Below are 27,091 nucleotides of genomic sequence, written 5' to 3'. Positions count from 1 at the left end.
AAACGATGCTAACATTTGTTTTCCATTAGTCCAGTAAATCAGCCAAGGTATTCAACAGTAGCAAAGGTGTGGCTTTCTTACTTTGAGGATGAAACCCAAACGAGCTAAATTTGGAACATCCCCAGACTAAATATCAATGATTGTCATTGAAGGAACCATGGATGTAACCTCGTTGCTGCTATGTCAAGTGTATCTGGTGGGTCCATCCACAAAATAGGATCGTCCAAAGTTTAACTGCCCACAAATTGGATCTGCTCCACATCCAGACAAACTACCCATCACGGTTTGAGATCTTGGTTCAGGATGTTTCAGAGTGCTACTGCGCTGTACTGGGGTCTTTCCATTGACATCACGTTGGAATATTTAAGAGCATTGCGTCCGCTCCGCTTTCGTCGTACCAGACCTGTATACCGCAATTCATTCAGCTAATCTACCAATATCTTTGACATATCTCATCGTGTTCACTATCATATTCTCGTCATCTCTCTGTTCATAATCACCCACCAACGAGATATTATACTTCCATTATGCAGCTTCACGCTACTCTCGCCGTCGGTCTCTCCATTCTCGGAGTCACCCTCGCGAGTCCTTGGAAGCATCCAATTGAATGGAAGGCATCCGACTTCGCCATCACCTGCGGCTCAGAAGATTGCAACTACAATTTCAACATCGTGAGCAATGCCACCGGGCCCTCAAGATTCAAAACCGCCTGCTCTGGCGTTCCTGCCGAGGACGACTACAGTCCGTGCCAGGACAAAAGCACCGAAGCCAAACTGCAAGCTGTGCCAGGGACACCCCCGTCGTGGAGCCTGCACATCGAACATACTTGGATGGAAGGAGAAGCCAGGTATACCGCTCACGGTGACGTCAATATCACCGAGACCGCGAAGAGCTTCACAGTCCCCGTCACGCGGGTGGATGGGGTGGTTTAGAGGCAAGGACTGGCCACGTTTGAAGGAGAGTCTACTGTTCAATGCTTTAGTTTTGTGTGGGATGGTAAATGTCATCGTGGGAAGCACAGGAAAGGTTTACGCCAGTGTAATAAATATGTTTTTTTTTTGCCCACACTGGTGCCTCCGGCAGAGGACAGATTGTAGTGATATCTAGGTAATGATAGAAGTACCTCTAAATAAGAGGATCAAGCCATCAGTGGGCTACAATATACTAGAGAATATTTATGCGTCAACCGTAATACCTGATCTTGAACCAGTTTTTGATTTCTCCCAGTGCGTGGGTCTGCAGGAGCCAGCATTAACGTTATCACAGATTAATATCCTAACAGCGAAGCAATACAAGCTGCTTTGCTCTGGAGAATCATTGTCAGGATGGCGGTTTTACGTTGAATGCTTATGAATTATAGTCTAGCTATCGAATAACTTCATTGATAAGAAAGGCCTTTCGTAATAGGCCCCTAAATGATTTAAATGGCGTCTAAAAACGATGCTGTACGGAGCAGTCTGTGACTGAGCCCTCTAATGAACATGAATAACATGATATATATCTTAGCCTCGAGCTTTGTCGCGCCATATGCTGTCGTCCTCAAAGTATTTACTCCCTCGGAAGTGGAAATGGAGAGGAAACAGGGAGTAATGCAATAATTTACAAGGACAAATCAATAGTCGTGCAACATCTCTTCAGTCAATGGATATATTTACAGAAGCAAACTCTCCACCACAGCCTCTTTGTTGAAAGGGGAACGTATGTTATATTATGTAAAGCGTCCTCCAGGGCTACTGATAAATGCAGCGGGGCTTTATGCCTCGTGCTGTAACAGGGTATCTGCATTATATGTAGTATGACCTGCACACACTACCCGAGTATACTGAAAAAAAGAGAGATGTAAGGATCATCTCCGTGTAACCCAGCTATATTGGGTTGCTTGAAACAAATGTTTTCTTGTCGGATAATTATGGTGCTTCATATATAGGCCCCGGCGGCCTGGGGGGCTCACCTGGCATCTCCGCTAGTGGGTGAGCCTGGGATTGGGAGGGGGATTTGTATTGTGTGGACGGTGCCTGCAGCCAAGTGGTTAGATTTGCACACCTACTCATCTGATCTAATCCGGCTTGCCTGGATGTTTGATTTGTTCTTTTTGGATCGTCGCCATAGCATGTACCACAGAGCTACGAGGCCAATTGCCACGGCACCCACCGAGATGCCTACTCCAAGACCTATTTTCGTACCGCTGTTATCTCCAGAGACACCCTCTCCTTCTGTTTTTCCAGTTGATGAAGGCAATGGTGATGGGTCTGATAATGTCGATACCGGCCTGGTGGATGTAGTCGACGCTGTAGATGAAGTCTCCGTCGTGGAGGCTGGGGCTGACGTTATCGGTGTGGAGGTTGCTCCAATGGGTGTGAACAAGGAGCTTGTCACAACAGCCGTGTTGAGGGTGGCAGGGGACCCGACAAGATCAGCATACGGAGGCAAAAAGTCTTTAATATCGTGTGTGCATTGATGCCTGTGGTGCAGTTACAAGTAGGGCCATCGGCGCAGCAGTATTTATCGGCCGAGCATTGGAAGACCGAGTTATGGATATGGTCCCCTGTTAGACGCTGGTTATTCCGTCGGGTGTCACAGGGTAGGTAAAGATGCCAGGCAAGACCACTTACTGAAGAAACAGTACCCCGGGCATCCCGGTCAGTTCCAGGTTTTATCCGTGCAGCTGCCAATGACATAGTATTGCCCGCTGTAGTGAGCGCACATGTTGTTTGTTGAGCAAACATATGTGCTGCCTCTACAGCACGAGGAGACCGGATTCTGAGGAAAGCAAGGTTGGTCATTAGGAGCTATCTCACCATTTGGGAGGTAGCATGTCATCACGGAAGCACAGAGCAGAGACTAGAGGGTGAGGCTGAGAAGAAAGTTCCGAAACAAATATTAATATCCTTTTCTCATGATTGTCGGCCAGTGTATCACCACGCAGATGTAATGGATACAGTGATTCCTGGAGGCAGAAGTGTTCAGAACACGAACAAAAAGGGCACTCACCACCCTCCCTGGGGGACCCAAGGCTTTGACCTTCCCCTTATTATGTTGGGTCTCCCATCGCTGGGGTGTTTTATCGGACAGGGATCTGATAGCCCTAAGCGCTGCCAAGCCTCACTAGGATATCGTGCTGGTTCAGGGTCCGTAAGGGTCCAATTGGCCATGGACCAGCGGCGTAGGCACTCTGCATACACCGTCGCGTTTTGAGTGGGACGCAGGAATGTCTCATTGGGCATGCACATAAAAGCGGCTTCTGTTCTGGCCTCAATGCACGGGCAGATGTGGGCTCCCAAAATTTACCATATCTGCCACAGTTTTCCACCAGGCTGCAGCAGACTGAGTGCGATTGCTCCCTCTCTTTAAAGGCAGTAGCTCCCTTATTTTATCTTGTTTTTGCTTTTTTGAACAAAAAAGGCAACAGATCACCAGCATGCAACAGCGTAGGCGGGCTTTTTGGCTTGCTATTTCCGCTCTTATTCTACTAATAATCACGTACGTTTTTCTGTCCATGCAGCACCGCCCTGCACTTTTACCCACCAACAGCGATCCGACGCCACAAGAGTCCGACAGCCGTGAGCCAGAAGAGGTCCCAAAAGAAACCACAACGCCCCATCCATCGGCACCATCGATCGAGCAAAATGCGACGCGCACACTTGTGATTACCAAACTACAGGAAGAGGATACCTTGTGGGTCGACAGCCTTGTCCACGATGACGCTCATCTTACCAGCGCGGTCTATGTTGTGGATAATAATACCAGTGCACCTTTTACTGTTCCCTTGAATAAAGGCCACGAGGTTATGGTCTATTTAACCTACATTATCGATCACTATTACACACTCAGCGATGTTTCAATATTTATGCATGCTCATCAAATCACCTGGCATAACAACGACTTCCTCGATTCTAATTCGGCTAAGATGGTCCGCCGGTTAAGAAGTCAACATATACTAAAAAATGGTTACATGAACCTTCGCTGTCACCTAGATCCGGGATGCCCTGACCATATCCATCCATATATAGGAAAGGACTCTGATGACATTCTTGATGTCCCCGAAGCTGCAGTTATAGGTATGGCATGGGGCCAGCTATTCCCCGGTAGCCCAGTCCCATCAGTTCTTTCACAACCATGCTGCGCACAGTTCGCTGTCAGCGCAGATCAAATCCGGAAAATCCCTCAGGAACGCTACCTTGAATTCCGCCATTGGCTTCTCGCAACCGAACTCGATGACCGACTGTCTGGGAGAGTCTGGGAATATATCTGGCATTGGCTATTTACAGGGCAGCCGGAGTTCTGCCCAGTTGAGACGACCTGTTATTGCCAAGGGTATGGGATTTGCTTCGATCCTCAAGAGTATCAGCTATACTTTCGGATTCGAGGCGAAGCCCGCAAGTTGGAAGGAGAGGTTCGGGAGTTGGAGTCGGAAGCGACCGAGACAGACATCACGACTAGTGAAAGAATAACTGCGTTGAAGAGAAAGATTAATGAGCTGCATGGAGAGATGAACGAGATAAAAGCCAGGACGAAGGGTATTGGGCAGTGATTGCCAGGTAGCATTGTTGGGTTTCCTCCTTTGTCATGTTGAATATGTATAGCACATTTGTCTGGAAACAAATGCATTTTCTTTTCTTTACATTGTCTCCAGTCAGTATACTTGCTGTCAATATAATGGTCTCGCACACAAGTGAGGGCATGCTTCGATCAGGTGCCATGGCGTCATGTGACGTGTCGATAGCCTAGTATTGTTGTTGCCCTCTAGTTTTCGTGTCGTGAAGGATACCGAAATTACACATTAAGTACGCAGAAACGCGACGTTGGTTCATCCCAATGCCACACTCAATCGATTTGTTAAACACGACCTGGTAAGTAATTTCACAAATTGTCTAGTATAGAAGAGACTGCTTGGTTTGTAAAGGTCGATGGTTTTTAATAATCGTGGCTCGAAGTGGTTCGTTCTCGGAAACAAATGAGCAATTATTAATAGTGTCGGAGCGTTTTGGACACAGGGCCAGATCTCCGATTGGTCTAAGGGCCTGCTTCATTGTGGGTAAGACTCTTGGTCGGATGAACCAGGCTGCGACATGATCAATTCGCTTGCGAAACTGTCCGACATGATGCATTCAAATAGTGCCATGAATCCACATAGGACAGACATCAATCCAGTGCCATCCGTGTGGTCCATCTCCAAGTCGCACTCTATTTCGACGCGATGTCTTCCTTGGACGAGCTCCTCAAAATCGCAAACCCAGTTCGTGCGCACGCCTTGAAAACCTTCGATGTGACGGCGCATCCAGACGAGGTGCTCCAAATCCCCTCGCGAGAAGAAGGACGCTTCATTCGCATTCATGCCTACAACACACCCCATAGGGATACCCCGACCCCAGTCCTCGTCAACTTCCATGGTAGTGGATTCGTGAACCCTTTGCATGGAAGTGACGATGAGTTTTGTAAATTCATTGTCGAGAAAACTGGATTCGTGGTTCTGGACTGCGCCTATCGACTCGCACCGGAACATAAGTTTCCGGCTGCAGTGCACGATGCCGAAGATGCCGTTCGATGGGTTCTTTCACATCCGGAGAAGTTCGACGCTTCCCATCTGTCGATCTCGGGCTTCAGTGCAGGGGGGATCCTGTCTCTGGTTCTCAGCTCGGTGATCTTCCCACGGGGCACATTCAAAAATGTGTTTGCCGCCTATCCTCCAACAGATATGGTCCAAAGCTCCGCGGACAAGACTGCCCCTGATACATCCATAGATAGTGCTCCCGTCGAGCTCCTGGATACGTTCATACGATGCTATTATTCAAACCCCGAAGACGTGAAGAGTGTCCTTGCTTCACCATCCGTGATCCCAGCTGAGAAGTTCTCAGATAGGATTTTTCTTGTTACTGCGGCTTGTGATCGCCTCTGTCTTGAGGCAGAGGCGCTTGGAAACAGGATCAAAGATACGACAGCCAAGCATATCAAGATGCACAGGTATGAGGGCTGCGGGCACGCTTTTGACAAAGCTTATGAGGCAGGATCGGTCCAGGAACGAGCGAAAAATGACCTCTACCAAAAGGCGGCCGTATTCCTAACCGAGTAACTATTTTGTATCTCTTGGGGCTCGGCATAAGGTTCTTTATAGCTCCTTCATGCTGCAGGTTCGTCCTGTATGTACTGTTCTTTCTTGAAACCCTTTCATTTGTCCATAACATATGGTAGCTACTGTAAATTAGTGATCGTCTAACGCAGCACTTGAAAATATGTATAACTAGAGAGCAGCTGTTGGAGAAGATGTGGCAAGAAACAATCGTGAATATCGAAAGTATAGGATCAAGCGAAAATAAACACACAGCAGGGAACTCGACGGGAGATTAGCCACCGAAACACATATTAAGAATAACGCTTTCAACAGTGGTGAAACAGACGACAGGTGAGCATCAGCATAGCCCAGAGCAAGAAACGGGTGAGAAACCAGACAACCCAAAATTTCTTACAGCAGAGGCACTTTGCTGTGACCACACTTGAGCGAACATTCGTGCATCTGATGAGTATCAAAATGCCCTACTATATATCACATGGAGACAGTGGAGTGTCCTTGCCACCCCCTTGCAGAAAATCAATAAATAGAATCCAGGGGCTACCAAAGATCGACATAGCGGTGCAGGAGAAAAAGTAAAACACCAATTGTAGCCATAGGAAAAAGAGGGTTGGGCATTCTTGGCGGCGCTGCTATTTACATTTTAGAGACAGTGTTTCTCTCGCGCACACAAGACCAACATGGTACCCGTCTGGTAAACGAGTCAACTCTTAAATCTTCATCCCAAATATACCTCTTCCTCAAAGAGTGTATTGTTTAGCCTGTCTTGATTTCTTGTTGAATGATCACCAAGCGGTTTAGTGTCAGAAGATTCCTGAACATCCATCATGACATCCTCAAAACCTCTACCGCTCCTAAACCTGACAGGAAATTGGGTTATGGTCAGTGGTCTTTGGTTTCCCTTAGAAGGCTTACGTTGTCAGACTGAACAGATCGCGGCTATAGGAAAAACATCTATCAACGAACGTTGAACCAATGATGAAGATGGTATGGTTTATCTTTGGTCATCTGTCGATCGATATCTCGATACGACATCGAGCAACATTAGGACTTATCTAAGAGAACTTTCAGCAAGGCCTAAACTGGATTATCCGCCGAGCCTTCCAACACGTATCCATACTATTTACAATCACCGAATATGCCAGTATTGGCGCAGATAGTTCACCACTGGCGTTGCATATTGACGTTGAACATACTGTGACAGGTGGATTCAACGGTACAACCGAGAAGCGGACGCTCGACTGGAATCCTCATGTCCAGAAGGATTACGTGTTCGGGTGTCTTAGTGTCCGTAGCCGACTCATTAGGGGCGTGGAAGATGCGGACGGTCATGTTCGGCCCGCACTTCAACTACACATGCCAAACTTGGACGAAAGCGTATACAAATTCATGAGGGGGGCAGTCTCTTCCGAGGGTGAGCCGGAGGAAGGGTTTTTACTTGAGGAGTCACCGCAACAGTACGTGGGAACTAGTCGTGGAAGTTGGTTGCATACTGTCTCGTGCAATGACGAACTAGGGTGGACCATGGAACAGGTAAGCGAAGGGAAAGCTCTCGACACCCAAATATAACTGTTAACAAAGGATATTCAGGTTTGGGGCTTCGAAATGATATGCGGCGAGCGCTACCACACACGCCGGATTGTCATTATTAACAAATCCGGCGATTGTACCATGGGCCGAATTGTATACAAGTGGCACAGTGGAATTCGGGAATGATCATAGTCTCGGGCCTACATGTGCAAAATAAATTTGAAAATGCCATATTCCTTTGAGAGACGGCCGTTTCTAATACCTTACAGGACGCCAATTAGATTCTAATGTTGTATCCGTTGTGCTAGAAATATATATTGAATTCAGATGTGGCTAGTATGGTTGGCAATGTAATGATTAAAAAAAGATGAAATCAATGTGCAAGAATAGAGCCTTGGAAAAACAAGTCTCAGCGCAGACGTATTATTGAGTTCAGTTCTCTCTTATTCTTCTAGGCATCAGATATGCTTGTCGTAATCCTTGCTCCTTGACACTCTATTAGCCTACTTGCTAGCCCAGGCAAGAGTGGTGCGTTGTCACTCACTAGGCATATTGCCTAGGTACAAAAATGACTCAGGAGGTCAAGATAAATAAGATTAATGATTGGGAATAGTTTTATATTTCCAGGTTCAAGAGGTGTTTTGAACTTGAGGGTGAGTATTAGAACAAAGCTAGTCTATATTGGGACATTATGTGCATATATATACTCAATACTCCTTATGGAGAGGTTGGGCAGAACATGCTTCTGAATAAAAATCACTTCAGAGCCCCCAAATAATCAAACAGAAATCAACCCAACTCTATAATTTTACGAGATGGGAACGATGGATCAATACATGAAAGTCGTAAATACCATGGTAAACCTTCTTAGTGTCTGCTCCTCCACGATCATTATATCTTCAACTTTTCCTTCTCACTGACATATCCTGGATTCCGTTTGCCACCAAGTTTTTGCAAGGACGTATGCAACTAATATATCCAAGAGATTAAGCACCACCAGCAGCCATCTCCATGAAGAGTTTCTCGCGCTAAATTACAATGTCAGCGTTGATTATAATAATATATCGCACTGCCGAACAAACCTTCAAGAACACTGAGAGAAGAACACCTATGCCACCGGCAACAATAAGCAAGATATAACTGTGGTAAAAGTTAGCGATAGACTTTTAAGGTTAGCAAACCACAAATAAAACTTACACATAGTCAATAGCATCGACAATAATATCTAACGCCGCAGACTGCTCTGACTTAGTCAACGTGTTGAAGAATCCACTTGCAGTTCCACCAATTGTGTTCTTAATGTCTGCGGGATTGGCGTTCGGAAGCAAGTTGATTAGGCCCGTAGTTGCTTTGTTCACGAAGATAGCGCCGGCCATGCCCAGTGCTAAGACGATACCTCCCAGTTGAGCTATTCTTGTTAGTCTTGTTTGCTAAATAAAGGAATGCGGACTACTTACAAACCATCATAAAGCCAAGGGCCCATGGGATCTCGGTCTTCTTAACTTTAGCCTGGACAACGCTATATCCTGCTTGGTTAAACGCGCCAACACCAAGGGCCATCAGAGAGGTGTATCCGTAGATAGCGCTGGCAGAGGTATCTTTTTTAACAGTGACTAAAGGGGTCAGCGTTGGAATAAGTATTGCGATAATCAAGCATCTTAGCTTACACATTAATGCAGCGGCGACGAGTTCGAAAATAGAACCAAGGAGGTACCATGGAAGGTAATAACCGAACTTGGACATCATGTGGCCGTTTGCAATGATGGCGAAGATAAGCACCATTACAAAGGGTAGGATACGCAGCGAGGAGTGGACTGCAGTATCACCCTGCACGGTGTCAGTATAATATCTTGGGAACCTGGGTTGCTATCTTACCTGAGTAAATTGGAAGAACAGGGGAATATAGTACACAGAAATAAACAATCCGCTGCTGGCACAGGCTAGAACTTGATCAGCATCGCCAAGAGGTTGGAGTATTGTATAGGTTTATACTCACTGTTAAGGATGAACAGAAGTAGCAGTGAACGCCTCTTCAGGAAATGGACCGGGAACAGTCTGTTTACCTCGTTGCAGAGGATGTAGAAAGTCTGCTGAACACCAAAGACAACGAACAGAACGCCGGACACCACGAACAGTGCAATGGACGAACCGCTGCCCCAACTCCATTCCACTCCGCCAAAGTCGATAGCCATAACTAACGTAGCCAACGCACCGACAAACAAGACAATGCCGACCCAGTCGATATTCCTAGCTTTCTCTTTCGGGGTTGCATTGGGCATGGGCTCGAAGGAGGGCAAAAGAAATGCGTAGACTGGAGAAAAAACGGCTCCAACAACCAGGTTGATGTAGAAGGCCTAACAGTATTAGCATGGGTGGACTTCTTGAAGTGGGAGATTTGCAGCCATACCCAACGCCAAGTCGCGCTGCTTTCGGCGAAGGCTCCTCCAATCGCTGGGCCAGTGACAGTTCCGATACCCCACGAAACGGCACTAGACGAGAAAGATTACAGTGAGTATTCATATAGAGCCCGAGATTTCGCAGTGTTACTTACGTCAAACCAATGTAGAATGGACGTTCAGATACGGTTGTATTCACAGACAGCTGGGTCAAGACGCCGAAGTACATACCACTTCCCTAGATTAAGTTAATATCCAGAGGCCTATGCATTTATGTAGGCCTTTAAGCTTACTCCAGCGCCAGCCATAGCTCGTCCGACAATCATCCCGTTCATGTTTGGGGCAGCACCACAAAGGGCCGAGCCTGCCATGAAAAGAATAACACACTAGTACTCGAGTTAGCAATACTGAAACTTTGCTACTGCTTTATCATCAGGCGTTCTTTAGCATACCCCAATATAGAGCCATTTGGCATTATAGGTTGCATAGGCCTTAGACCAAGGCAGCACCAGTGCGGAGGAGGTAAGGGAGAATCTGCGAAGGCTTAGCTAAACTGTCTTCTAAATTATCTTGTAGGACAGCCAAAATCATACCCCACAGCAAGCCAGGAAATCTGGTCGGCTTCTTGGAATTGGTTGAGAATAGCCTGTAGTTCATGATGGTTAGATGTACTGGAGATAGATATACCGAACAGGAACAAATACAGGTTGGATGTTAGCCACAATGGTATTGTCAAGCGCAAAAAGCATATGGCTGGACAGGATAGCGGTTACAACTAGGATCCACTATTGTTGGTAGGTTAGAATCTACCGTCCCCATGGTAGTGTGGGTAGTTCCGCTGGAGTTGGATACATACCTTAAAGCCAGTGATCGTCCTCACTTCCTTCTGCGGCTCGTCGACTGATGATTCGTGACCCTTACTAATTTGTGAGCTCGAGCTCGGGGTTTGTGAATCCGTCAAGGCGTCGACGGCCCCGAGTTTCTCGATATCTTTCAGACTGTCTGCCATTGTGCTGGCGGTGCTGTGCTGTGCCAGTTTAATCGAGGGTATTGACACACAGACTCTTGGGTTTTTCGTAAATGAAAGTTAAGTTGATGTTGAGTTACCGAAACATTCTGGTCTGACCGGTTATTTATTCTAATCCTGGGGAAACATTGGAACAGCACAGCTAGTCAGATCACGCCAACTGAACGAAGTAAGAGATCTGAAATCATTCTGGGTCGTGACTAATGAAGGCCCCATGGGATGAAAAAAGGATGACAGAGAAGATCAACCAGCCACCCTTTCTCCTCAGGGCCGCTTATTCCAGGAGAAAATTATGCTCGTATCCCCCTGTTTGCCGGTGCAACCCCAACCCAGTCCAGATCCACATTCTGGGATGCTATGGGATACCGATTGGGATACCGACTGGGATACCGACTGGATATCCAATGGGATACCGAATATGATACCGAATGGGATACCGACTGGGATACCGACTGGGACCTACTAGAATACCAAGAACGAGATAGTTCCGAATCAATGTAATCCTGAAGTAGAATCCTTCGGAGTGGCCCGGGCGTTGGCCCGGGCCACATCATCCCAGCGGGACAAAGCATATCAGCTATTTCGCTATCCCATCGGGGCAGGACATTACTCCGTAGGCTGTCATCCTGTCCTTGGCGTTCTGGACGGTGATAAGCACTGATTTAGCGTCTCCACTTTATATACTCAGGCTCCCGGGAAGGCTTGGCGCAAAGGTCACCAATCTCCGAATCAAGAGTCTGTCGAATCCAGTGTTGGAAGGGAATCGCTTGGGCACTATTTTAGCAGAATGAGCCGTGGAAAGCTAAGGAAGCCGTATCTATCACGATGCCTCTTTCGGAAGGGGGATGAAAAAGTGTCGCCATAGGTTCTGTTTCAGGCTATCTCGCGAAAGAGACGATAGACAGGGCTCGTGAATATCCTAACTTCGTTTTGGGTACCGTGACTAGTTCTCCCCGCGAGGGTATTCCCCCCTCATGCTTATGTCAAGTCCATGCATCTATAAAATCACACTCTGTTTTCCCCAATTCGCTACCATCTACGAGACACTTATCGTACACTTTTAAATCCACGGAACAACATATTCAATCCCATTCGTCCTCGTCTACTTCCCCTTCCAAAATCATATAATTCATTCGTCATGACCATCCACCGCGTCACACTCTTCAACATTCCCAAACCGGAGGACGTCGATATTCTCCTCGCCGAATATCGCACTCTTGCCCAAGAAGCAAAAAAGGTACCCCTTACTCATCTTCTCGTCTCCACCGCTCCTACATGTCAAATATTAACCTTTATACTGCTGATAGAACTCAGAGCCTTACATTGTGTCAGTCCAAGCGGGTCGCACACTGCCTGACGCGCGAACGAAAGGCTACACGCTGGCCGTCAAGACGACCTTTCGCGATTTGGAGGATATGAACTTCTATGATCATGACTGCGAAGCACATAAACGATTGAAGTCTGTTGCTGCACCCAAGAGAGATGGGGATGTACTTACGGCGTACTTTGAGGATGTGGTTGGGCTTGCAATTTAGATGATTGGCGGTGGACATCTGTAGTCATGTACAGAACCGTTAAGATTAGAAATGGAGAGAAATACGAACAGAAAGAGGATACTCTGGAACAACATAACAATCGCCTGACGAATATCCCCAACCCGCAGTATTATTCGAATGGGTCAAAAGGAACGAAATCGAGCCCTCAGACATAGAAAATATATATCTAGTACACAATGAGAAGATCCTCACGGGTAGTTGCTGAAATTCTAGCCACCGAGATATCCTACCCATATGACAGCTCGCCCACCAGACTACCTCTATCTAGTCAAGAATCATTAATCTTCTGGAGTAACAAGTTCTGTTTTGGTGTCTTTGTTTATCCCTGCAGCAGTATTTCTACAGTTTCTGAGCACAGAGGCTTTTAGAGGTTGCTAAATTTATTGTTGCTAAACTAGAGACTATTTTTATCTCCTAAGCGGTTTATAACCTGCTACCATAATACTGAATCCCACGTCTATTACAGCTTCTATATATATTCTAGTGAGCCTTCAAGAGCTGGTGCTTATAGAGTCTTTATATTAAAGCAAAGCTATATATTCGTAGTGCCTACGAGATCTTAATATAGGATATTGCTAAAGATGAGGTTAAATATATATATTAAAAGTATAAGTTCACCAGTAGGATTGTCTTAAGTGCACCATTGGATCATACACTATACCAGAACATTTATAACCATAGGAGTTTCTACGCAGAGGAAGAGGGCATAGATAGACTAGTTGTAAAGACTATAGTTAATACCTGCTACTTGATATTTTGCATGCGACGGTATTAAAGCTTATATTGGAAGATAGAACAAGGATCTCGAGACTTCAACATATTGTAATGCGGTTGCTATGTGCGCCATCTACTACTCCGGTAGCGAGGCAAGCAGGCAAGGTAGGAATGTAATGTAATGTATCATGCGTTGGGATTCACGCAATAATCTTGTTGGGGTGATCCTGGAGCCAGTATGTTGTATAATGACGGACTGGATACTGCCATACCCTCTCCTCTATCATAGCCCCCATTAACAGCTTTCATCGGCTAAATTGATAGACGAATCTAGTCAAACAATGGCTTAATCAGGTGATATGACCCTACGCAGATACCCCCAAATAAGCTATCCTGAAACAGCCCCCAGAATAGCCGACCGGTTATTCAGCCGCTTCAATATCTGGGAGACCTTTTCGGGGATGGCATGAGCCGAGTCGGCGTGGCAGGATCCAATCCCTATTTCACAGGATTCAATAGACAACTCGCTAACTTAATCTGATGCTAATAAGTCATAGATATCCCTTAAAACGAACGGAACCCGGACATCAAAACCAACAAAACCCCCCATCCGGCTGTAGCACACTCGCCGTCTGACTAATCCACCGCGCGTCTGAATTCCTCTCGCCATACGCGCTCCGATCCTCCGCCAGCCGCGAGGCCAAGTCCGAGCTCGCATGCCAGAGTTCATCGCTATCGGGAGGCGCGAATTGCAAATTCGCGAGCGAGAGCAAACTCCGGCCCGGCGCAGAGGCACCGATGTCCGGGACCTGGCAGGATCGACAGACTTTGTACAGTGAAAGGGCAAAGCGCTTGACTTCCTCCACGCCCACCCAAATGTACACGTCGGGCAGGGTGTTTGTGAACTGGGCGACAATCGAGGGGTAGAAGAACATTTGGCGCTCGAGGCAGGTGCGGACGAGGGCTTTGAGGAGCTGCAAGGGGAGGGTGGGGAGTTCGTGAGTTAGCTGCAGGTTCAGACCGTGATTACCTTGAAGGAGGGCGAAAATGATTTGGAGCAGGATTCCTTGATATGTGGCCATGGGCCAGGGGGCGGGGGGTTCTGCGTTGTGCTGGCTGGGGGCTTCCCATTTATCCTGCCCACGGTTAGTGAGTGGCTGCATCTGGAAGCCGGGCAGAAGATCAGAGGACTGGACACCGCGACACTCCCTTCCTCCCACGCCCCAACCCAGACCCTGAAACACGCCGTTCCGCATCTGCACACTGGATCTCTCCGGCTTCTTTTGCGTCTGGTTCGCAGTTGCAGAAGGGCTGCTGGTCCGTGTTCGCGAGGCACGAGGGACGCGTGTGCAGAATCTGAGCGGAGGTGTGGCGGTATCAAGTCCCCAGGCAAACTCACGCGCTGTTGATGGATCGACACCAGGAGTTTCGAGTGCAGATCCGTCGCTGCCCTCCGGGCATCCTCTTTCCCCGTCAACCATAATCCCATCATCATGACGGATTGCAAGAGCAGAGCGGGCTCATGGTCCGGATCGAAGGTTGCGCGGTGCAGAAATGGCCATGTGGCGTGAAACTTCTCGAAGAACACCTGGATATAAATTAACGCTCTCGAGGGGCTGTGTTCCATTGCGTCCAAGTTGTGTATGGGGACCAAATTGGTGGAATCCACTACCAGTCCGGCGGTTGGAGTCCCGGCGCGACTGGGTTGTGGAACTTGGCGGCCCCGACTCGAGCCCCCCAAGGAGCAATCAATGCCTCGCCGCACACAGGCGCCGCACGGAGCCTTTCCGTCACATTTGGACTTTCGCGAGCAGCAGTAATTGCACGCTCGACTGGTGCGCCCGGGTTGCAGCTGTTTATCCTCGTGATGGGTGCGGACATGTTGACGGAGCGTATCACTATTGTGTCCTTAGCACTATTCATGATCCAGGTCATCCTATCTGCCTCGATTCCTTCCCCCGTCCATGTTTTCCGTCCACCGGAGATCTATGTGACCGTGCGCAGATTCGACGCCTCGCATTCCCATTCCGTGTTTGGGTGCACTGAACAGACTTACTTCCGGGCAAACCGTCGATCGCAAAACGGACATTCAAACGAGTCCGACTGAAAATGTCGTCGCGCATGTCGGGTGAGATGTTCCTTCCGTCGATAGCTTAATCCACAACCCGGGAAGTGACATTGAAAGGACGCGCGGGTACTCATGGCGGGAAAAAAAAAAAGGAAATTAAGATTTTCTTAGTTTTGTCGTGAGAAAATCGAGAGGCTGTATAGCGCCAAAATCTAGACTCCCACGCGTTGACAGTTTAACGGCGAGATGGGAACGAGTGGGGACTGTCATGATGATTGGCGCCGATGGGATGGCGGGTGGGATGCCGATGGGATGGCGATGGGATCCCGATGGGATGGCCATCGGGGATGCTGGGATGGCCCCGGAGAAGGTCCTGGAACAGGTCTTATTGTGCCTTCAGGATGGACTAATCACGGAAATGAGTGGTAGTGGTGCAGGGCCATGGACGCCCCGTCATGGAAAGGAAACGCTGGTCTGGGATGGCATGGGATGGGGGGTGATGGGATACCGCCATCCGTGGGGGGGCGAGTGGGGGGAGACGGAGACCACGACCGCTGGTGACATTAAAATAAGCAGTTCGCAAATTTATGTAATTCTTCATCACTCCAAGGCTTATGAAAGAATCCTTCTCGTCAAATCCACCAATGGGATGGTGGGATGGTGGGATGATGGGATGATGGGATGGCGTGAACCATAAAAAGTGGCAATCATACGCGACGCTGTGCTCCACGAAAACGGTTCACTGGTGTTCCTCCCTTCATTCCTGTCATGCAGCTAATTCCTCCGCGTGCACGAGCGACACATCGTGGATCACTGGATGCCTGGTCCCACATGCCGCCGATGTTGCCCAACGGACCCATCAACCATGAAGCGGTCGAGTCTCCGGCAATTCGGATTATACAGAGATATTTTGGAGGAAAACGACGAAGGTTCGAAAGAAGTGATATGTGTTGTTGAATGGTCCCGAAGGTTACAGATCTACAACGGATGATTGTTCGGAGGCGCTTCCATCGACTGCAATCGTCAAACCCCAGCAGATTCCGTGCTCAGCTTGCGATTTCGCGATCCAGACGAACGATACATTAGTACATAAAAATTATTCCTTGGTGGTTTCCGACTGACCAATTGGAACTCGGCTGGATGAGGTATTGACACTGGCGACACTAGTCGGACTCGCCGTCCCCAGCCAGGCGAGCTAGCCTTCAGCCATGTCCGGAAAGTTTGGTACAACAACAAAAGTACTGACATTGTACACGCGATGTTCTTTCGACAATTTCTGCAACCCCAGAGCAAAATTAGAAAATGCCATACATGGGGTTACATAAGAGAAAATGATGCATGTGATTGTCAATATTCAGACCACAGTCGCTGTGATCTGATCTGTTTGGAGCGCAGCATTAAAACCCAAAAGCATTGCGATTCTGCCGCGTTGTATCTTGCATGACCAGAGGAATTATTGATATTGAAAGCGGCAAGGGATTGAAGGATACTAAGGGAGAGCAATTCGAGCCTCGACAGGCGCACAGACACTCTCGTAGTCGAGCAGCGAGTCCCACCCGAGAATCTGGTTGGCGGGATGGGCCGCAGGGACGGGTCCTGGAAATCGTTGGTGGTGGTGCTCGGCAGCTTGCCGATGCTATCGGGTATGCCGATGAACCCAGCGGCCACGTAGGGGGTCGAGAAACGTAAGGCCCAGCACTGAATGCGGGTGACCTGGTGATCGACAAGAGGCTGTGTCGTCAGCCACTCAAATACACCACTGTTTGAATGACTTGAGCCTCTGACTACTCAGCTATATCTCGAGTCTGATAGGCACGAAGCTTGATACAGATCTCTGCCGGGGGGAGGGTCGACCCCAGAGAAGAACTTATGCGGCGGTGCGTGCATTAGCCGCAGGATAGTCCACTCCTTCTGGCTGTCTCATCCACAACGGCTCCATTCTACATTCTCACCCTACATTTAAACCCGGTAGATGCTAATTTGAAACAGGACCACTCGTGAAGATTCCACAAATCACATTCCACGAAACTGACTAACAATATCTACTCGACATCAAGGTCCACACAGACACCCTATTCGCCCCGATCCTTCTGCCCAGTCAAGCTGTTCAACGAATCCAGAAGCCCCGGGATCTCAGGGTCTTCATCGATCCGGCTGACGTTCGCCACCCGTCCAAAGATGGTATACAGCCCCACAATGACAATTACCTCCATGATTTCCCGAATGCTGAAGTGGGCCTTGAGCGCCTCGAGGGTTCCGTCACTGGCGGTGTTGTTGCGGACCAGTTCTTCGACAAAGGCGAGGAGAATCCGATCGCGTTCACTGAAGTACTCGGTGTCGTCGACCTTGCCGAAGGCAATCAGGAGACGCTTGGCATTGGGCATGCCATTGACGAGGGCGACGGGGGTGTTGATCTCGAACACGTAGTGCGCCCCGATCAGCGCGGCGGTGCGCAGGACCACCAGCTGCCATTCGAGGGTCGGGAGCTCGCGAGTGGAGCGGAAGACGGTACCCAGGAGGCTGGAGAGGGAAGGGAAGAATCCTTCGGCGTGGGCGAGCAGCTTGAGCACGTTGCGCTCAAAGGGGAGGACCTTAAAGGCCTGCGCCAGGCCCGCGTTGACCTGGGTAGGATCCACGTAGGGGAAGACGGCGCGCTGGTTGGCGTAGGTGGTGGTGGGGAGGGGCGCGTAGACCGTGGTGGCCTGCTTGCCGTTGGGAATGGCAGAGGAGGAATCGGCGGTGGAAGACATGGCGATGAGTTTGATTGGGATCAAGATACCTCGGAAGGCAGAAAGCTGGGAAGAGAAGGCTGAGGAAGGGACACTGGGAACTCTGGTTGCTGCTATGGTGGAAACAACGGGGGAGGGGAGAAAGGGTATTTATATAACTCGATTCTCATCGACGTGACAAATCCACAATGGTCTTTCTTTGGCATTAGAAATCAAAATCAAAATCATGCATCTCTCTCAGTCCCCTCATCTCATAGACTTTTTCGTAGACGTCAAAGAGACCAGACCAACTCGACGGAGCTTAGGCGACCTCCGTCGGGGGCACGTAACTCACACTATGGACTATACGATGCTGGCCTGAAACTGCCATCGCCGCCTGCAGCCAGTGTAACAATGGGCGTCGCCATGGGTGCGCCTGGAGCCACAAGATCGCGCAAAACGCTAACTCTGCAGAATGCATGCAGCATTACTTGGGACGTCTTGGCGGGGAGTGAGGATACGCCCACGTGTGAACTTCCCCGAGTGCCGATCCAACCTCTCCTGTGCAGAATTGAGCGCTAAATTCTCACCTGCAGCTTACACTAGTGGTCTCACTCGTCATCAGAACGAGAATCGCGACTTTTTAGCCGACATCTATACAAAACACAATGCGCACCAATTTTCTTCAGGGTTACATTTCATCCTTAGCACTCAGTAGTACACTCTACAGGATCAGATTCCTTGAAAATGAGGGCTCCATCCTGATTTGTAATGTACTTGTGTCATTTCAGAAGCGGGTGTGTCAATCATCGGTATCGGGCTCTGCTGAGATGCCGGACGCATACGGGTTTGTTCGATGTACAGGAGAGGGGCTATGGCAGAGCTGAGGTCAACATGGACGAAAAACGCGGGAGACGTAGAGATGGGTGGGAGAAACCGCTGGAGAGAGAGATCCCCCCCCGGACGAGAAGGTGTGAGTTGTATAGAGTTCCAGCTGGCCCAAGAACTCTATAAAGGGGAGTAGTCTCGCACCACGGAAAGAGGCAGAGCAATCGAGAGCAGGCGATGAGCTTGAAGACCAGACTGACATATTCATTGTTCTGAAGTCTGGACGTCCTCTGTCTTTATCCTATACATCTATCCTTGACACCTTCTTTTCCACTTCGTTGAGTTCATATATAGACTTGTAGACTCCATATTTCATTGCTCTTTGATCAACGATGGCGTTGCATCAGCCACTTCCTTTCCTCTATCAACCCCCATTGCCTGCGCCGGAAATTTTTCAGCAGGTCTTCCCTCGAGTGGATTCACGGCCAAGTCCTAGAGGGGGTTCAGGCACGCCCGAGGGTGATGGTGAACTGTTTGACTTGACGCCGGTCCAGCGGGAGATCCTCTCGTCACTGGGGCAGCAATCTGGATGGACGTCCTTCTCTTTCCAAGTCCCCGAGCAGATGGCCTTCAGCATTGACCGGCTCCGTATGACCTGGCAAGCCGTGGCCGCTCATCATCCCATCCTTCGCACGGTCATTGTTGCCAGCGCGGATGGAGATTCCTGGCGGCAGAAAGTGGTCTATCTCGTTCTGCCTATGGGCCTTGGAAGCTGGGAGCCACGCGAAAAGACCGTGCCATACTTGACTTTTTACGAAGCAAGCGCGAACCGACCGGTCTTGACTCTCCACTACCATCGCGCTCTGATTGACGTGAAGTCTATCCTGCTGCTCTGGCATGACTTTGAACTCTTCTTCCACGGGTTTCCCTTTCCAGCCCGTATCCCCTTCAGCAACTATGCCAAAGCGATTGGAACCCGCAACCGTAATGAGGCCGTCAGCTTCTGGAATGGGTACTTGGATGGATACCATGGCAGGGGCTTATGGGGCTCCTCGGATCCGGGCAGAAAGGTCATCGAGACCAGAGTCGCGGGCGACGTGGGACTCCTCTCTGAGCTGGAGAACTTTGGACAGGAGCACCAGGTCAGTGTGAAGACCATGCTTCGCGCGGGGTGGGCCGCGACGCTATCCCGCCACCTCGAGACCCAGGATGTCGCCTTTTATACCAATCTCAGAGACTGCAGCTTCGACCAAACGGAGTACATCGTCGGTCCAATGGATGTGGCCACTCCTCTTCGCGTTCGCCTGTCGGAGGAAGAGCTGACCCTTCAAGCGCTCCACAGATTGGAGAGCGAAAAGAAGACAGCCTCTCGGTACTCATTCCTCGGTAGCCGAACGATCGAGGAGCACAGCGGCAGCACTACCGCCGTGCAATCCACGTTCATCGTGCTGGAATCAGAAATTCCCGTGGACTCTTTGCGGCAACTGGATGTTCCCATGAAAGTCACGTTGGACTTTGCCACCGCGCAGGTGTCCATGCTGCACGACTCGAACTATCCCTCGGCTCGAGCTAGGATCATCCTCCAGCACTTCTGGGAGGTAATGCGACAGATTGTCGCAAACCCCTACGGCCCGTTCATGGGCTTGAGCCTGGCTTCAGAGGACGAGAGAACCGTATTGCTGAGCTTTCGATCTTCGCATGAACAGGTCCCTCCCCAGCTGGTCCATACCTTGATTGAAAAACAGGCTCGCAATGATCCCACCAAGCCAGCTCTGCAGTTTGAGCTCAGCGAGGCCCTCAGTTTCGCGCAATTGAATGCCGCCGCCAATCGCGTCTCTCATCAGCTAGCGAGGTTGATGACTCCCGGATCGATCATTCCCATTCATATGGATGTCTCGGTTAACTTTGTGATCGCTTTACTTGCGATTCTGAAAGCCGGAGGCGCATATGTGATCCTGGATCCCGCCCAGCCGCCAGCCCGCAAGGCGTATATCATGGAAGATGTGCAGGCACCGTGCTACCTGACACAAGGGGACCTCGTCGACGAACTCCCAAATACGAAAGCCTACCTGGTGGAAGATCTCCTCCAGTCCTCGTCGAATGAATCCGACCTGTGTCTAGATCTGGACCCCGAGCAACCCGCCTATATCATCTACACCTCTGGTTCCACCGGCGTGCCCAAGGGTGTTATTCTCAGCCACCGTGCTGCCTCCACCGGGATTCAATGTGCACCTGCCATTGAAGACAACCGCAACTTACTCTTCTACAATCCGGTCTTTTCTGCTGCACAGCGGACCATCCTTTCCACCCTAGCGAATGGAGGCTGTCTCTGTCTCGCGGGCCGGTCAAAATTGCAACTCTCCCTGACCAATCTCGTCAATGCAATGATGGTCAACACGCTCGGGATCACCTCGTCGACCATCTCCCTGCTGGACCCCGAGCAGGTGCCAACCTTGCAGAGAGTCAACCTCACTGGCGAACTCGCCGACCCCGCGGTAGTCGCTCGCTGGGCTAGTTATGTGGAGCTGAAAAACAACTACGGGCTCAGCGAATGTACGCAGCTAAACTGGGGAAGACAAATGGGCCCAACGGATCAGCTATCGAGCCGCAATGTCGGCCGTCCATCGGATACCACGTCTGCCTACATCTTGGATCCGGACACGCAGAAGCTCACCCCGTTCTTGATTCCCGGTGAATTGTGTCTCGAAGGGCCGCAGATCGCCAGTGGCTATCTCAACAAGAAGGCGCTGACCGAGAAGGCTTTTGTCGATAGCCCATTTACGAAGGGATGCAAGCTCTACCGGACAGGTGACATGGCGGTCCGATTGGAAGATGGCACGATTGAGATCATCGGTCGTATTGACTTCCAGACGAAAATCCACGGCCAGCGGGTCGAGCCGGGCGAGATTTCGGCCCTACTGAGCAGGGAGAAGGCTGTGCGTGCTGCGGTGGTTATCGCTGCTACGATCGAGGGAGAGAAGGCACTGGTCGCCTGTATCTCGCCGGAAAATACAATGCCGTGGGCTCAGCTGGTTCACAACCTCCGGCAGGCGACATTGGCCAGGCTTCCTTCCTATATGACACCTGCGTACTGGTTATCTTTTGACACGCTACCTCTGAACACCAACGGGAAGACCGACGTGCTTCTCCTGCGGAAACAGATCGAGGCGATGCAACGGTCGGATCTCATCGGCCCGTCACTGGTTACCGACCAAGCAGGGAGGCCGCTCTCCGAGGTGGAAACGGTCCTCCAGACGGTCTGGGCCAAGGTCCTTCGTCTTCCCGCGGATGTGATCACAGTCAACCAGTCTTTCCTGGACCTCGGCGGAGATTCACTCAAGGCGCTGCTGGTCATCTCCGAGTTATTGCCGTTGAATTATGTCGCCGAACTGGGAGACCTTCTTCGAGCGGATTCCCTGGCCACTGCAGCCGCCTCTCTCAGGTACGAGGTGATAGCGCAAACTGATCAAGAGCCGCCAGCCCCGTACAGCCTCATCAAGGGCGGACCAGACGTGGACCCAACGATATACGAGGACGCATACCACGCTACCCCCTTCCAGGAGGGGATCATTTCCGCGCACCGAAGTAACGGCGGATACGTGTATCACCGAGTCTTCAACATTAAGGGATACGAGATACCCAGGCTGCAGCAGTCCTTCCAAAAAGCCATCGACGCGAACCCCATCTATAGAACGAGCTTCCTCGAGAACGGCGCAACCTTCCTGCAGACCGTGCACCGGCAATTCCAGCTCCCCTGGCAGATGATATCCGACATCTCGATCGAAGACTATGTATCGCACAATACATCCCAGGAGATGGATCTCGGGCAGCCTCCGATCCGAGCCGCCATTGTCAACGGCGAGATCCTCATCGTCACCATGCACCACGCCCTCTTTGACTTCTGGTCCTCCAAATTCCTCTTCCGGGATGCAGCAGCGGTCTACCACAATCAGCCCTTAGTGGTCAGACCCCCTTTCAACATCTTCGTCCGTCATTCCCAGAGATTGGATGAGAACGTGGCCGCAGACTTCTGGTCCGGGTACCTTCAGAACGCTGCTGCAACGCAGCTCACAACGGAAGCTGCGCCGTTCAACGCTCTCAAGCGAACCATCCAGTATGACCTTCGCACATTTACCGCCTCGGTGGGTGTCACGACCGGTGCGCTTATGTACGCCGCTTGGTCAATTATTCTGTGGAAGCACACGGGAAGCGCCGACATTACCTTTGCCATCACGCTTTCGGGGCGCGATGCTCCGATTCCGGGCATCCAGGATCTGAATGGACCGACCATGACCACTGTCCCTATTCGGGTTCGGCTGGAGCCCACGATGGGCCTTGCAGACGTTGTGACGTTAGTGCAGAACGAGTTGTGGAAAGTTGCTAAATTCTCGCAGGTTGGACTCAGACGAGCACTGAAAGCAGCGGCGCAAAGTTCGAGTCTCTTTGATTCCATGGTTAACTTCCTCGTGAAGACCGATGCAAGCCCCGGCGCCACTGAGTTGGAGCCATACGGCGAACGACCCATCTGGGATACTGGGTTCAACAGCCTTGAGGTAGAGGAGACGGCCGATGGGGAGTTTGAGCTGCGGCTGTCCGGGTATCTTGAGCCCATTCGAACGGGCTTTATCATTGAGGAAGTGATGCAGTTGCTGCGGACGATGGTGGACAACAGCCAGACCCGGTTGGGGGAGGTGGATTTGATCGCACCCTCTGAGGCGCTATATCTTCAGCAGATGTCGGTGCCGGCCACCACGGACGCGAGGTTCCTGCACGATGGCTTTGAGGCTATTGCAGCGACCGATGGCGATCGCGTCGCAATTGAGTTTGAAAAGACCGAGGTAGTCAGTTATCGTGCATTGAACAGCCATGCCAACCAGCTGGCACGATACTTGGTCCAGAAAGGAGTAGGCCCAGACACTTTGGTCCCTCTCTGCCTTCCCAAGTCCGTTGAGATGATTGTCTCGATCCTGGCCATCCTCAAGGCCGGGGGTGGGTTTGTCCCACTGGATCCGGATAATCCCCCCGAGCGAAACAACTTTATCGTCAGCGACGTGTCCGCCACGATGGTTCTTACGGACGAGAACTTGCGCGGAATCTTCGACGAGGCCGATCGCGCGGTAGAGGTGGTGGACGTGTACAATGTCGACCTCTCTGAGTACTCCGACCGCAACCTGGAGCTTCCAGACCTGGAACCCCATCACCTGGCATACGCAATCTACACCTCCGGCTCTACAGGGTTGCCGAAGGGGGTGCTGGTTCCGCATCGCTCCATTGCGGCGGGAATTGAAAGTATTTCTCTCGCTGAGAGCTGGGATCGGGAGTGGCGTGTGCTGCAATTCTCCAACTACGTCTTCGACGTCTCGGTGGGGGATATCTTCTGCACCCTCGGTGCGGGCGCAACCCTCTGCATGGCTCCCATGGAGTCCCTCCTCTCCGATCTGGCCGGGGTCATCAACTCAATGAAGGTGAACCGGCTCTTCCTGACTCCCACCGTTGCTAAGCTCCTCCAGCCTGCCGATGTACCGGGCGTGCACGGGATATATCTGGCCGGAGAACCGGTGACTCCTGATCTCGTCGACACCTGGGCGCCACACTGCGTCGTCATGAATTGTTACGGACCCACGGAGGCCTCGATTCTCGCGAACGCAGGCTATATCCCGCCTGGCGGCAACGCCAAGGTCATCGGCCATCCGCTTCGGAATTGTGTCTCCATGGTTCTCGAGCACGATAGCCTGAGACTGGCGCCCTACGGCGCCGTCGGCGAGCTTTGTCTCAGTGGGACGCAGCTCGCGCGCGGATACCTCAACCGGCCCGAGGCGACGGAGAAGGCATTCGTCCTCCGGGGCTCTGAGCGAGTCTACCGAACCGGTGATCTCGCTCGGTGGCTCCCCGACAACCGCATTGAATGCTTTGGGCGGAAAGACAACCAGGTCAAAATCCACGGACACCGCATCGAGCTGGGTGAGATTGAGGGGGCGATCTTAAAGACCAATAAGGTCCAGCATGCGATCGCCAGCGTCGTCGAGATCCAGAAGAGGCCGCAGCTGGTTGCCTTTTGTGTGGTCGACCCCGGAAACCCTAATGGAATTCTGCCAGCCGAGGACACCTTCGAGACACTCACGACGGTCAGCATCAGTCTGACCTCGTTGCCTCCGTACATGGTTCCGACCATCTGGATTCCAGTCGGCACCTTGCCCCTTCTTCCCTCGGGGAAGGCAAATCGGAAGAAGCTTGTGGAATGGGTGAATGCCATGGATAGCAACGAATTGCTGCAGTATAGTAATATCGACGCCGAGGCCGAGTTCGTGGACCCGGTCACGCCAGAGGAGATGGCGCTACAGAGCCTATGGGCTTTTCTGTTCCACAAAGAGACCAGTGAGATCAGCGCCACGAGTACCTTCTTCGCCCATGGTGGTGACTCTATCACGGCCATCAATCTCGTCGGCAAGTGCAAGGAGGCGGGCCATGTGCTTACCGTCAGTGACGTGCTTGCATTCCCTCTCTTACAGGAGATGGCGACTCGCATGAGGCCCGTGAACAAAGCCGTGCCAAAGGTAGACGATGTGTCTGTCCCCGTCTCTGATGAGGTGTACGCGATGCTCTCCACCGCTGGAGTCCAGCCGTCCGATGTCGAAGTCGTCTACCCGGCTCCCCCGGGAGTGGAGGACTTCCTCGTTCGTGGCGCCCAAGCCGAGCAATTCTGGCAATGCCAGACCGTCCGACCACTCCCCGAGGTGATCGACTTCAACCACTGGATCGAAGTCACCACCGAGCTGACAGCAAGAAACGAAATCCTGCGATCCATGTGGCTGGAGGCAGACGGGCGCTGGCTGCAGGTCGTCCTCGCCAACCCCGTCCTCGACCTGAAGATCATTCACTGCGCCTCAGAAGCCGACAAGCAGCAACATATAAATGCCGCCTGGGACGCCGAATTTACTCTCGGCACACCCTTCATCCGGTACCGTCTCCTGATCCTCCCAGACGGCACCCGCGACCTTCTCCTCAAAATCCACCACGCCATGTATGATGGCACCCTCCTCCGGATCTTTGATGACGAATTCAAAGCCCTCGCCAAAAACCAGCCTCCTCCGGACACGGTCCCCTTCCGCGACTACGTCTCCTATATTCAGGCCACGGACAAGTCGAAAAACCTCGAATTCTGGACATCCCTGCTAGCCAACGCTCCCGCCCCATTCCCCAGTGCCACCCACTCCATCGCCTCAGCCCTGACGCTCAAAACAACCGACCGTCGTGTCGACTCCTTTGCCGCCTCCGTGGGCGTGACCGTTCCAATCGTCTTCCAAACCGCCTTCGCGCTCCTCCTCGCCCGCCTCTCTGGTCAACAGGATGTCACGTATGACAACCTAATCACTGGCCGCAATGTCGACATCTCCGAAGCCCAAACTATCGCCGGGACGTGCGCCAACTTCCTCCCCTTCCGGAGTACATTCTCCCCCGACACCCTCATCCGCGATCTGCTTAAATCCACCCAGACCTTGTTCTGGAAGACAACCGAGAACGGCAACGTCAGCCTGACGGATATCTACAACGCCCTGGGCAGGAAGCGAGACGATGCGGCGTCTCAAGCAATGTTTCTGTTCCAGCCTTTTGAGGCGCCGCCACCTACCACCAATATGGTCGACAAGCATATGCGGTGGATGGTGATGGCGCTGAGTAAGGTTCGGATGCCAATTGACTATGCGGTGTATTTGGAGGTGTCGAAGACAGCTACAGGTTATAGTCTGAAATGGAAGTATGATCAGCGGGTGTTTGGGGAAGAGCAGTTTGATGCGGTGACAGCGGCGTATTTGGATATTCTGGAGCAGATGATGGAGTATTCAAGGAGTAAAGTTGTTTCTATTGTTTGATAGTCTTTCTTCTCTTGCGCTTATTTTTGTCAACCGTTATATACTCACAGAATCTATCATGTTTAAGAATTCTTGCACTCGTGTTTCGTTCCACCCCCAAACTGCGCGCCGCACGTTGCAGACACAATCTTACAGAAACACCATAATCCGCCCGACTTGGCGGGGTGGAGTATCTGACAATCGATTCAATCCCTGAATCCTTTGGACCGGAGAACACGTAAATCAGAATATAGAGAACCACTTAGTAGGGTCAGTTGATTGAGATACTGCGATTCCTGGTGTTTTTACTAGGGTGGCATAATCTAACCACCGTAACCTAGCCATAGGCC

General features: G+C 50.8%; 9 protein-coding genes across 9 annotated transcripts; 6 read left to right on the top strand and 3 right to left on the bottom strand.

The window, feature by feature from the left end:
• Nucleotides 1–527: 527 nt before the first annotated feature.
• Nucleotides 528–932, top strand: BDV37DRAFT_287959 (uncharacterized protein; the record flags this gene model as incomplete). Its single annotated transcript, XM_032088191.1, has 1 exon — nt 528–932. The coding sequence occupies one exon, from the start codon at nt 528–530 to the stop codon at nt 930–932; it is 405 nt and encodes a 134-aa protein (XP_031936368.1).
• Nucleotides 933–3,150: 2,218 nt separating this feature from the next.
• Nucleotides 3,151–4,670, top strand: BDV37DRAFT_290503 (uncharacterized protein; the record flags this gene model as incomplete). The annotated part of the gene is made up of 2 exons (XM_032088733.1): nt 3,151–3,167; nt 3,433–4,670. The coding sequence occupies 2 exons, from the start codon at nt 3,151–3,153 to the stop codon at nt 4,529–4,531; spliced, it is 1,116 nt and encodes a 371-aa protein (XP_031936367.1). The 3' UTR covers nt 4,532–4,670.
• Nucleotides 4,671–5,146: 476 nt separating this feature from the next.
• BDV37DRAFT_261740 (Alpha/Beta hydrolase protein) lies at nt 5,147–6,381 on the top strand. The gene has a single exon (XM_032083354.1). The coding sequence runs from the start codon at nt 5,198–5,200 to the stop codon at nt 6,068–6,070; it is 873 nt and encodes a 290-aa protein (XP_031936366.1). The 5' UTR covers nt 5,147–5,197; the 3' UTR covers nt 6,071–6,381.
• Nucleotides 6,382–6,894: 513 nt separating this feature from the next.
• Nucleotides 6,895–7,783, top strand: BDV37DRAFT_287955 (uncharacterized protein; the record flags this gene model as incomplete). The annotated part of the gene is made up of 4 exons (XM_032088190.1): nt 6,895–6,948; nt 7,013–7,054; nt 7,139–7,600; nt 7,658–7,783. 4 exons carry the CDS (start codon nt 6,895–6,897, stop codon nt 7,781–7,783), a joined length of 684 nt encoding a protein of 227 aa, XP_031936365.1.
• Nucleotides 7,784–8,583: 800 nt separating this feature from the next.
• BDV37DRAFT_275601 (putative MFS drug efflux transporter) lies at nt 8,584–11,002 on the bottom strand (the record flags this gene model as incomplete). Its single annotated transcript, XM_032085421.1, has 14 exons — nt 8,584–8,625; nt 8,680–8,737; nt 8,795–9,005; nt 9,055–9,210; nt 9,265–9,424; nt 9,473–9,537; nt 9,594–9,951; nt 10,005–10,086; nt 10,149–10,231; nt 10,287–10,379; nt 10,446–10,527; nt 10,587–10,639; nt 10,698–10,778; nt 10,850–11,002. The coding sequence occupies 14 exons, from the start codon at nt 11,000–11,002 to the stop codon at nt 8,584–8,586; spliced, it is 1,677 nt and encodes a 558-aa protein (XP_031936364.1).
• Nucleotides 11,003–12,158: 1,156 nt separating this feature from the next.
• On the top strand, nt 12,159–12,555 carry BDV37DRAFT_287953 (Dabb family protein; the record flags this gene model as incomplete). The annotated part of the gene is made up of 2 exons (XM_032088189.1): nt 12,159–12,257; nt 12,328–12,555. 2 exons carry the CDS (start codon nt 12,159–12,161, stop codon nt 12,553–12,555), a joined length of 327 nt encoding a protein of 108 aa, XP_031936363.1.
• Nucleotides 12,556–13,807: 1,252 nt separating this feature from the next.
• Nucleotides 13,808–15,551, bottom strand: BDV37DRAFT_261738 (uncharacterized protein). Its single transcript, XM_032083353.1, has 2 exons — nt 14,690–15,551; nt 13,808–14,426 (listed from the first exon to the last, which is right to left on the bottom strand). Exons 1-2 carry the CDS (start codon nt 14,915–14,917, stop codon nt 13,878–13,880), a joined length of 777 nt encoding a protein of 258 aa, XP_031936362.1. The 5' UTR covers nt 14,918–15,551; the 3' UTR covers nt 13,808–13,877.
• Nucleotides 15,552–17,018: 1,467 nt separating this feature from the next.
• BDV37DRAFT_12823 (carboxymuconolactone decarboxylase family protein) lies at nt 17,019–18,166 on the bottom strand. The gene has a single exon (XM_032078694.1). The coding sequence runs from the start codon at nt 18,106–18,108 to the stop codon at nt 17,431–17,433; it is 678 nt and encodes a 225-aa protein (XP_031936361.1). The 5' UTR covers nt 18,109–18,166; the 3' UTR covers nt 17,019–17,430.
• Nucleotides 18,167–19,286: 1,120 nt separating this feature from the next.
• BDV37DRAFT_287948 (uncharacterized protein) lies at nt 19,287–26,762 on the top strand (the record flags this gene model as incomplete). The annotated part of the gene is made up of 1 exon (XM_032088188.1): nt 19,287–26,762. The coding sequence occupies one exon, from the start codon at nt 19,287–19,289 to the stop codon at nt 26,760–26,762; it is 7,476 nt and encodes a 2,491-aa protein (XP_031936360.1).
• Between the last annotated feature and the right edge of the window lie 329 nt (nt 26,763–27,091).

This window comes from Aspergillus pseudonomiae (assembly GCF_009193645.1).
Source record: "Aspergillus pseudonomiae strain CBS 119388 unplaced genomic scaffold BDV37scaffold_105, whole genome shotgun sequence".
Lineage (NCBI taxonomy): Eukaryota > Fungi > Ascomycota > Eurotiomycetes > Eurotiales > Aspergillaceae > Aspergillus > Aspergillus pseudonomiae.
The sequence above is the reverse complement of the archived record's forward strand: the minus strand, read 5'-3'. Positions and strand labels throughout refer to the sequence as shown.

Bases quoted from the DNA above. Each gene is read 5' to 3' on its own strand.
- BDV37DRAFT_12823 (XM_032078694.1), bottom strand. From the start codon at position 18,108: ATGTCTTCCACCGCCGATTCCTCCTCTGCCATTCCCAACGGCAAGCAG.
- BDV37DRAFT_261738 (XM_032083353.1), bottom strand. From the start codon at position 14,917: ATGGAACACAGCCCCTCGAGAGCGTTAATTTATATCCAGGTGTTCTTC. The intron at 14,427-14,689 runs GTGAGTTTGCCT...AACCGTGGGCAG, and splicing joins TGTCGATCCATCAACAGCGC to GATAAATGGGAAGCCCCCAG.
- BDV37DRAFT_261740 (XM_032083354.1), top strand. From the start codon at position 5,198: ATGTCTTCCTTGGACGAGCTCCTCAAAATCGCAAACCCAGTTCGTGCG.